Raw genomic sequence first — 12,037 nt, 5'->3', positions numbered from 1 at the left:
CAGAATGGAAAATTGCTCAGGGATGATGGACGTCACCTTCCAGACATAGTTTTCTCAACGTTAAGTAAATGGCATATACTCACAACTATTTTACTCAAGTTGAATGAATAGTATCTTGAAAAATTAATATTGTTTTTCTCAAAAATGTAAATTTTTCTCGTGGTCACTCTGTATTATTCCCATAAGCTCAAATTGGATTATTTGGCTGTGCTGAGTGGGAACAGTCCAATCAGAACTCATGGAAATTATATTTTCACTGTGTGATTAGTCTACAAGTGTAGTGTTCAAACCTTCTAGTAATAAAGAAGCTTGTACCTTATTTGGTATCTTATCAATCGTTCAGGTAGCTTAACTAATTTTGAGAGTATAATTGTTGGATATTTTCTGAGCAAAACCTCAATTTGTTTTCTCGTGTACAAAAAAAAAGAATTTGTTCATTCGTGACTTGATACTGTTATGCAACTTTTTGATCCAATGAGATAAAACTGTAACTTTGTGATCCAATGGTTTAAAAATGAGATCATCATGTAGGTCCTATCATCCCCCATTATTGTGAGTTAATTGAAGAACGTAAAAATCTTGTGTTTAAACTTCACCATCACAATTTCTTCCATATCCCATGCGCGATACACATGATACAAGTGCAGTACTAACATGATACTAGCGTATTTCGCATGATACAAGTTATTAGCACTACCATTAGCACCATCCTCCGGAAAAATAAAACTTTATTTTTCCGGAGGATGGTGCTAATGGTAGTGCTAATAACTTGTATCATGCGAAATACGCTAGTATCATGTTAGTACTGCACTTGTATCATGTGTATCGCGCATGGGATATGGAAGAAATTGTGATGGTGAAGTTTAAACACAAGATTTTTACGTTCTTCAATTAACTCACAATAATGGGGGATGATAGGACCTACATGATGATCTCATTTTTAACCATTGGATCACAAAGTTACAGTTTTATCTGTTTTATCTCATTGGATCAAAAAGTTGCATAACAGTATCAAGTCACGAATGAACAAATTCTTTTTTTTTGTACACGAGAAAACAAATTGAGGTTTTGCTCAGAAAATATCCAACAATTATACTCTCAAAATTAGTTAAGCTACCTGAACGATTGATAAGATACCAAATAAGGTACAAGCTTCTTTATTACTAGAAGGTTTTGAACACTACACTTGTAGACTAATCACACAGTGAAAATATAATTTCCATGAGTTCTGATTGGACTGTTCCCACTCAGCACAGCCAAATAATCCAATTTGAGCTTATGGGAATAATACAGAGTGACCACGAGAAAAATTTACATTTTTGAGAAAAAACAATATTAATTTTTCAACATACTTTTTATTCAACTTGAGTAAAATAGTTGTGAGTATATGCCATTTACTTTAAGCAGAGAAAATTATGTCAGGAAGGTGACGTCCTTCTTCCCTGAGGCGATTTTCTATTCTGTCCAGGAAGCTATTCTACACTCGTTCCAGTGTATACTCAATGATCAACACCACCTCAGTACGTATCGCCGCTTCAAAGTCATCTAAATTACGTGGTTTATGTCGATGAACTTGCTCTTTCAAATCTCCCTACAAATAAAACTTTCTTTATATCACTTTAAAAAATTACTGAGGTGGCGTAGATCAATGAGGATACTATTCTAGAACGAGTGTAGAAGAGCTTCTTGAACGGAATAGAGAATTGTTTCAGGGAAGAAGGACCTCACCCTCTTGACATAATTTCCTTTATGAAAAGTAAATGGCATATACTCACAAATATTTTACTCAAGTTGAATAAATAGTATTTTTTCATTTCGAAAATGTAAATGTTTCTAGTGGTTACCTGTATTTCCATTGTCCCTGGTGTGTGGGCATCCAGCTTTAGCCTACTTAGTAATTCAGGAACTCAGTAATTACGATATAAACTTAATCATGCATGCATGCATCGCAGCTCGCATTTCGTGAGAAGAGAATTCAAGACTTCAAATGATTAACTTTTGAAACCGGTCCTCGAGATTACAAACCGCGTAATACGATAAACGGCCTGAGCTATTAGGACACAATTGCCGCAGCTTTGGACTCGAACCTCGAACGATCGATTCCCGTTGATCGATGGTGTGAAGGATGAATTCCCCGATTCGATGCGAGAATTGGGGCTCCCAGTCTCCCGACCTTGATGGATTAGCTGACTGTGCAATTTCCACGTGCGCTCTCTTCTCTTGTCCAATTTTCAACAATTCCAACGTTTCAGGTACAGAGCACTGTGGAGATCTTGTGCTCAAATGACCCAATTGGGACTTGTTTCCTCTCTCAATTTTCAACCATTTCTGATTTCTACAATCAAATACTCAGATAAATGATCTAAATTGCATAGTAATCTAATTTTTGAATTAAATGTAACCAAGTTTTTCAAGTAACCATAGCCGTTCCCCACGAATAAAGAGAAAATATTAATTTTAGATGATATGAAAACATAGTTCGAAAAGGTAATTTTAAGGCGTTCATCCACTCATTCAATTTTAAAATCATTTTTATTCTATGTCAATACAGAAAGTTCTAGAAATATAAAAACATGTCATAAACGAAAGAATTACAAATATTTTTTACAAGGGGAGAAAGAGAGACGATCTTGAAATATATGTATCAAGATTATATTCCTCAACTAGAAGAAATCATAGTCTATTCAAAATTACATTAAAAAATTAATGGTGCTGTACCATTGCCGTCTCCATACAAATAGAGACGGCAATATTATGCCTATACTCAACTGCATCATAGAATATGGATAGAAATGAATTGTTACATCAAGGTATATTGATTATTCATAAGTCTTTTTTCATAAGTCGAGTAAATCAAATGTATTGTGTTTAATTAGAATTTATTGAATACTGAATATATTTCTATCATACTAGTTTAGAATTTTCAATAAGAGAAAATGAGCTTGTATTAACCATATTCAGTAATATTGTCTATGATTATTGGATCACAAATTTTGGATGAGTTTTATGAACGAAACACCTCACTATTATTATTACTATAAATAGTACCTAGTTCTGTATAATGCAGGCCCACTATGGAATATGTTGAGAGTAGAGTAGAGTTTCCAATCTTCTAAAACTACCAGCCTGGCTACAATCTACTTTACCCTACCCTCTTTTACGGAAGAATTTCTACCCTTATCTATGCGGAATATTAGCTAACAACAACAACATTTAACCTAAATTCGCAACCCATATTATGTTCTAATGTAGCCTATTACACTAATGCACACACATGATCGATCAACCCTGCGGTTCACCGCATATTGATAACGCGTGTGATTTGAACCCATTTTAGCAACTTCACATTTTCATATGCTATCAGCGTAGAGGAGCTCCTCACGCACTCAATATCTATGGATAAATGATTGATTGATTAAATGATAATAGAGTTTAAAGAGATACAAATTTCACGCTGTTCAAATGGTAATACATTTCAGGCAGGATTGGGGTGGACAGGATTTTAATCACTCTGAATTATTGGAAAATATAATTCGAATCCTTTGAAACTCTATTAATTGATTATCCAGGTCAGCCACTATAAGTCGTGTATATACCTAGATGATAAGTCATCATGAGAGCCAGCCTCTAATGTAACGTACCACCTGACATTTTCGATAAAATATAAACTCAAATTCATTTTGTCAATGAAATAATTTCAATTACAATAAAATACATTCATATAACTTCCACATACATAAAAAATTGAATAAAATAAATCAAATGACACGAGATTAGTTCATTAGGCGCACCGTCCAGTTCTCAGTTCATAAAGTACCTATCATGACCATCTCTAAAAATACTGGAACAAATGGGAAGATGAGCCATTCAGATCGTCAAATTTCACGGCATCTAGTTTTCGTTGCAGGCTGATACACAGTCAGCTACGCCGTTGCTCACTAGTTGGAATTAGTGAAAATGTGTTGAGGAAAAATTGGTAGAGGTTGAAGTTGAAGTTGAAGGTTTGGCTGAGGTTAGGTTTTTGATTTCTAATGGTAATGTTAGTACTATTCAGGATTTTTGATAATTCTATAATGAAATATAATGATAATGTATTATCCACTTTACTTTCTGAGAGCAACAGGAACTTGACGTACTGAAGTAGCCTAGATGTGGCGATTCTAGATCAAATGAGATATTGATGAGGTGAAAGTCACACCAACAGTCTTCTGGAACAGCTGACCCGCAAGGGCACACACTAGGCGCTCTTCGCCTGCACACTTGCGTCGGAACTCTGAAGTGACTGGCAATAACGTTCAGGCATAGATTTAACAATCTTAGGTATAGGTTTTACAATCTTGTATAGGTTTTACAATCTTGTATAGGTTTTACAATTTTGTAGAGGTTTTCTCTGGTTCAGGTTTTCGACTGTCCAGTCGAAAATGCGCGGTGAAGCCTAAGGCTAGGCACACACCAGTTAGTCAAGACAAGACAAGACATGATCAGACACAATACTTCACATAGTTGCTTATGAAGACATGTCTAATTGCAATGACTAATCAGTGTGTGTTGCGTCATAAGCAACTATGTGAAGTATTGTGTCTGATCATGTCTTGTCTTTTCTTGACTAATTGGTGTGTGCCTAGCCTTACGTCTTACGTTAGTGGCTGACTTTTATGATGACTAACCATTTTATAAGGCTTATGTTAATGTTTTATTTGGTGAGAACTTACTTGATGTAGTATAGCTTTCCATCGCTGTCTGTGGCCTGTTCCCAGCCATAGGGCAACCCTGTGGCAGCTCTATGCCAAGCCTCAACTGGTGGCAACCAAGAGCTCGTTTGCGTTAGGTGACTGAAACAAAAACGAACAAAATAGTTTAGTACTTTAAAATATATAAGAACGTTAGAAAGATATATCAAGACGATTGACAATCTCATCTTGGTTAATAAATTCTTCAACGACATCACAACAGAATTTTGATGCGTTCAATCATAGAGAAACAATAGCGTAAGTGATGTTAAGCTATTGTTTCTCTATGGTTCAATTTTATAAGTTTCATTTGATGTGCTTCATTTGATGCGCGTTTCATTTTCATCACGGAAAAATTCATTAATGTAATAGTTTCATTAATGCAAAAAAACCAAAAGTGCTCTTTGAATAATAATCTTGATTAATCAATTCTTCAACGACATCACAACAGAAGTTTAATGCGTTCAATTTTATGAGTTTCATTTGATGTGCGTTTCATTTAAATCACGAAAAAATTTGATACAATAGTTCCATTAATGCAAAAAAAAAAATAGTGCTCTTCGAATCAATTAACAGTAAAAAACCAACATCTATTAAAAACACTTGCTGTCATACTTCGGGAACAGGAAAATTGAAGGTATTTTTGAATTTTTTTCAAGACAGAAAAGAACTGGCTTCTGTTTTCAAATACGATTATTTTGTTAATTTGAAAATACACTAGTTTTCTCAAAATCAAGTATATATAATTATATATATATATATTTTTTTTGTGAGATGTCCGTGTCTATTGAGAATTTCTGCTAGAATAATTATTTTTAAACAAAGAGGCTGTATTTGTATTTGTTTAGATACAGAATAAAATTTCAGTTTTTAAAAATGACAGATTTTTAAATTTAAAATTACAATAGTGTTCTTCAAATCAACAATGAGTATATGAAACCATTCTATTGAGAATTCCTGCAATAATATTATAATTCTGAACGAGGTAATTGCACATAATATAATTTGTATTCATTTAAAGGCAGAATAAAACTAATTTTGATCTCCAATTACGATTCAGGGAATACATTATTGGTTATAGTTATCTCCAATATTTACAAACTCAAAAGTTATGGTATGATAAAGACAATATAACTATTACATCATAAAATTAGCTAAATATAACTATTAATAACAAGTATAAAAACTATATACTTAATTGTTATAATAATTAGCAAGGTAATTTTGGAAAAAATGGAATCACTCAATGCATTTAACTAGAATAAATTGGAGGTGAATTCGTTAATAATCATCTTGATTGTGGAGAACAATGGATATGAATAGTTTTTCAATAAATTGACAGTTACAGTTTTTTCAGCAAGAATTCGAACCAGAAACAAATTATCCAAATTGAAATATGTCTAGAAATTGACAGTTAGGAATTGAAAAAATATTTTTGAACTCATAATTCGAATGGACTGGAGAGTTTTCAATGTTGATGAATAAATAGTTCCTGAGGCACTATGGCAAAAACCAACAATATAATTTGCTACTGGATATTGTGTTAATAAACGTTTCTGATGAGCAAATTTCCTCTCAACCAACTAAAACTCTAAAAACCAGACTTCACTACGATATCCTGAAAAAGCGAACATGCTTCACACCACAGTGTATGCAGCAATAAAATCCAAATCAAGTACGGCACTACATATAACTCACGATACCGTTTTTATTTAATTTTGCTTCTCATGTTTCTATTTCACCAACCATTCAGGAGTGCAATTTAATATCGCAGGGCAGAAATGAGTTATTGAAACATATCAAACATTGAAAGCTGTCATGCATACTAAGTTAGTTTTCATCATGTTCCCAGCAAATGAAACTGATTGAACTGTCAGTCAGTGGTAATATCGTAATTGTTTGTTATTCCTGGTTTCCCAAGTTATTTCCCTAACAAATGAAGCTATGAAAATTAATCTCTCTACTTTTTATTTCTTCTTCATTCTCTCCTCTTCCAATGACTTCCCTTTTGTCTTTCTCTAATTATTTTCTTCTAATCCTCTTCTACGTTTACCTCTCATAGAAGTGTCCTCTTCAACTTTCTTTTATGATTCTTGTTCCCCATCTTTTTCTCTTTTATTTTTAGCCTCAACTTCTAATTTTTCCTCCTTTCCCTCATACTTTCTCCTTCTTCTCTACTCATCTTTCCCTCCATTCTCCTGCTCTTTCTTTCATTCCTCTTGATTCCTCTTCACCATTCGCCTGCTCTTTTAAGCTTCACCCTCTCTTTCCCAATTCTCTTTTTTTTCTGCTGCCTTCTCAATAATTCAAGTTCCTCTTTTTTTAAATAGTTCACTTTTTTCTTTGTATTTTCCTCTTCAATTTATACCTTTCCTTTTCAACTCTAACCAATTCCCCCAACATTTTCGACCCACCCCACAAATGCCATATCACGTGATCATTATATCGGACCAAGCTTCACAAGCATTTGAAGCTGGTTCAGGTCGTGATTTAAAGCGCCTCTGCTTCTGACAGAAGGTATAGCGTTATATCCTCATCCTCTTCTACGTGGACCCTTTCCTCTCTGTATGACACTTTCTCCTTCACTCTATCCCTCTCTCTTTTTCTACGCTTTTCTCATCTCTCAACAACAAAATAATATTTTCTTGTACCACACAAATATATTTTCTAAATCCAGAAGTCGATCATGATTAAGTAAGAAATAACAAAGACTTGTAGTTGGAGTTTGTAGAGAAAAATACTAGACAGGAATAGACAATAGAATTGCATGTGCGAGAGAGATGAATTGAGAGAGAGTAAAATAACATATTTTTTATATGAGAATGTGTTATTCGATGAAGAGCAGTCACATAAAAAATGAGGAAACTTTCTATTTCAATTATTATACGTTGAGTTGATAAAACATCCATTGGAAGAGCAATTGAACACTTTTTACAATTAAAATTGGATCATTACCCATTGAAAGGGTGACTGTTCATAAGATATCAACGTGAGAAAGTTTGTTTGATGGAGATTCTTGAAATAGCCCCCAATAGATACGAACGGACAAACATTTGAATGAGTTTTCATAGGTATTATCATTTCGACTCCATGTTTGTTTACTACACATTTAGAACACAAATTCTTTATGATACGAAAATCTGATAGAAATGAGGAATTTGACTCTTGCTTGATGCTTCTCCCAGTAGGCGTGTATAGTCAACGAATGGCGTTTCGTTTCCACCAATCGCATACAGCTCATCAGCTCGGCCAATCAGAGGCTCTGATTGTGTTGGCCAATGCAATTTCGTCATTTAAAACATTGTTGAGCCGATCGACCAATCGTGAACTCTTGTTCGAAGTCGCGGAATTGTTGTGACAGCAGAGAGTATAGAATGTAACATTCTATTTTTATACAATGTTACATTCTATCCTCATTGTGTGACAGTAGAGATTTCAAAGATAAATCTATACATATATCATACATTGTCTATTCTCATAATTAGTATAAGATGAAATACTAATCAACTACCGATTTGATCAACGCTCTTGATCGTTGAAGAGCTATTGGTAAAGCCTGGTTTAAAACTTCAAAACTGAGTAAAGATCATTTTTCAAAAAAAGACAGACGCAGAAAAGGATTTTTCTCTACAGACGCAACAAAATTGAAGTTATAATCAATATTTCAGTTGGAATCCAAGTTCTAACAAAATAACTGAAAGAATAAACAGACTCTCTGCTGACGCAACTTAGTTGAAGTGATAATCGACTTCGACATTTACAAATCTCAGTTCAATTAAAAGAAAGACACATTCTTATCGAACGCTAGATTGTTAGAGTGGCAATTGTGAACTCAGAGTTCGATATCCAAGAGGAAGAAAAAAATCAGAAAGGGTGGACAGATTCTTTGAAAACGAGACATTATTGGAGTGGTAATCGTAGACTCAGACTCCTATTTCCAAAAAGAAAAACAGAAAGAATAGAGACATTGCTGATAATCGAAAATCAGAGTTCGATTTTCAAAAGAAAAAAAAAACACTGAAAGAGTAGACAGATTCTTTGCAGAGGCGACATTGTTGAAGTGATAATCGACATTTCAAGTCACATTTACACACACCAACACACACCCTCGCAGAAAGCGCGGAGTGACATTTGAAGTGCCAAGCACCATCTATCAATCGATCACTGGTTAGTTTGGGGTTGGGTGGCAGTTTTGACTTGAGCCGTATGTCAAAAAGGGGCGAAAAATTCCGAACCCGTTTCTAGTCGGCAGCCGTTGGATCCAATTAAGTCGATCACGGCGCACTTCAATTTTGCACTGCAGAACAATAGAGCGCCACTGAGAAAAAAATCCTTTCCACTCCAGTTACAGTTTTCCGCCGCTTTCAATGCGGTTGTTGCCGGGGAAGCAGCTCTCGGAAAACCTCGAGAATTTTTCCTGACTTTTCAAGCAGTTCTTTCTCCTGACTCCGATTCTCCGTCCTCCTATTCAACTACAACTACTATATTTTTACTTCTCTAGATTTTCTCTTCATCTACTTTTTCACCTGGTGTATTTTTGCCTCTCTCTCAGTTCTTACATTCTTCTCACTCCTTCGCATACTACTTTATCTCTACCTTCTTCCTTCCTATTACTTTCCCTTCTTTTTCTTCTAATACTACTTTATCTTGACCTTCTCACCTTCTATTATTTTTCTTTCTTTTTCAAACATCTTAATTTTCCTTCAGCTGTATTCTGTTCGTAATTTTCATTCTCATCCTACCATCTTCTCAACTCATATTTGTTTTTTCACTTTTTTATCGTCATCTTCCTTTATATTTTCTTGCTATTCTTCCTTCCTTTCCCACATTTTTCTCCTTGTTTTGTGTTTTCTATTTGTTTTTCTAATTTGATAAAAATGTTCTTGTACCTTAATTCTCATTTGTTATTATTTTCCCTTATCTCTTTATTCCTTTTCTTTCTCCCCCATTTTATTCCAATTTTCCTCCTTATCTACCTTCAGATTTTCTGCTCCATGTTTCATTCCTTCCAGTTGAAGTCTTCATTTCTCTCTATCTTGGTATTCTCATTCTTCTTCTTTCCTCTATCGTCTTTTACTCCCCCTCAATAATTTCATCTTCTACTTATTTCTCAGATTCATCCTCTTTTCGAATTTCTCGTCTCTCTCCTCCTCTCTTTTCCACTTTCATTTCGTATTATTTACCTGTTCACCGCGTATTTCCCCCCAGTTTTTCAATTATTCAAGTTCGCTGACACGGAATGATTCGAGCTGATGGTTTCAGAAATGCTGACTACGAATACAAATTAGAGAATAGATAAAAAAGTCACTGAACAACGGTTGAGTTGAAAATAAGGTCTACTGTATTATGAAGGACCGCGACTTTTTATAGAAGGTGCATTCATAATAATCGAGCTCTCAATTAGTTCTAGAGCTGAGTAATGATGGTTTATAGGGATTAGTATGAACGCATATTAAATGGATAAGAAAACTACGAGAATGTTTGAAATTCCCGACTTCTTTGTACTAGGTATTAGAATGCTTTCAATTGAATCAATTATTCAATTATTATTTTTGTGGATTTGAGTTCAAAAACTAGCTCCAACGCTCCAACCGAATTTAATCAGCTGGTGGCTTAAACTCGAAATGAATCACATGATAATGAAATATTTAGTTAACTGTCACTGTGCAAACGGCACAGACTGATTGTATCAATCTACTGATCAACAATCAATCTACTGATTCCGGATAGTAATTTTTCGCTGCAACCAGGCATATGTTAATTACAATGTTTCCAGAGTCAAGGGCTTCTAGGCTAAGCCACAGAGAAGGGACAGAGAACTCATCTAATGTTGCGCTTAATGGGTGACCAGCAGTGTGGAGTGGGTGTGGAGGGGGGTAAAATGGGTGACTAACAGTTAGTTCTTCAACTCGCTACGAGAGATCAGTACCATCGACAGGCCTTCCCCGCTAATTCAGAAATCCCCCTCCAACAGTTGTAGTACTCTGTCACCTACTCCCCTTGCTCCGCTATTGTCATTCCACATCCACATTCAACAAAATAAAAACAAGTCACGATTGGCAATTATCCAATATTACTAGTAGATGATCGGCTTGCTCTGCTCTGCTGTCTTTTCAATTTTATGAAGCGCATACACGCACACATGCACACACCATACAGTGAATCACACACTAGTACAGTAACTTCTCAGAGAGGAGAAAGGAAAATATATTTTCTGTGTGATACTACAGTACTCCATAATTTCCCTCTCAGTATTATCTCATGCTGCTGATATCAACATAAAAGCTGTTGTTCCTTTTCCAATATAATTCATAATAAGTTTGGAATTATTTTATTTCTATGAATGCATAAATAAATAAATAAATGAGTCAATTCTATTACACATTGGCAAATAATCTGATAATGAGATCCTTCCAGATTAATTTTTATCAATGATTAAATTGAGGCTCCATCAATTATTGTTATACTTTTTTCAATTCAAAGTGAAACTTCAAATCAAATAATTTATTATTAAATCACCATACCATCTATTCATATGATTAGTCCATTAATAAAAATTAAAGTCAAATAAAATTATTCTTTATATCTTCTGGATTAATAATTGTAACTTACTGGAAACTGGGTATACAGAAAAAAATATTTCATGCTTTTTTCTATTTGACTACTTGCTAGACAGCCATATTTATTTCTGAGTACAAAATTCATAAACTCAAATAATGAATAGATCACGAAGAAAACAGAAACCTCCATAATTTATTTCCTTTCAATAATATATTTTATAGAAAAGAAATATAAAGTAATAAATTTGTTGACAGTGTGTGACATAATATATCCCAGAATGACAATTCAATTTAATTCAATGGAATTGATGAATGCAAATTATATAAAAATCTGCATAATAAATAATTTACACATTCTATGAAACTTATTTAGTAATAGGCTATATCAAATAATAAATAGTCTATTATTTTTGCAATTACTATAACCCACTATTAGCTATCACTATATGAAAAATTACTAATAACTACTGATACTATTCTAGCATATTATGATAATATACGGTTAAAAGAATTTATCTTTTTTCTATCTGTATGAACTTGTGACCCCCGTGGTTCAGAGAACTCGCTCAAGAACTGTTTTGCATTGTAATCTTTGAAACCCTCAACTTTTGATTATACAGAGTTTATGAAAATTACTAAAGCTGCTAAATATTTCTCTTACAATAATAATTTGACAGCAGTTTCCATTGGGAATGTTATTTGAAATGAAAAATTACTCTAAAAATATTACTCTGTCGCTTCAACATC

The 12,037-nt window shown here is 34.0% G+C and overlaps 1 protein-coding gene across 4 annotated transcripts in view; it reads right to left on the bottom strand.

The window, feature by feature from the left end:
- LOC111046332 overlaps positions 1–12,037 on the bottom strand; it is a 356,638-nt gene that overhangs the window by 36,475 nt on the left and 308,126 nt on the right. For all 4 annotated transcript variants that reach the window (XM_039432065.1, XM_039432066.1, XM_039432064.1 and 1 more), the window contains one exon: positions 4,713–4,832. In XM_039432065.1, coding sequence (XP_039287999.1) covers positions 4,713–4,832 — 120 coding nt within the window. The remainder of the gene's footprint in view (positions 1–4,712; positions 4,833–12,037) is intronic.

This window comes from Nilaparvata lugens, chromosome 7 (assembly GCF_014356525.2).
Source record: "Nilaparvata lugens isolate BPH chromosome 7, ASM1435652v1, whole genome shotgun sequence".
Lineage (NCBI taxonomy): Eukaryota > Metazoa > Arthropoda > Insecta > Hemiptera > Delphacidae > Nilaparvata > Nilaparvata lugens.
Note: the sequence above shows the minus strand (reverse complement) of the source record. Positions and strands in the feature narration are given on the sequence as shown.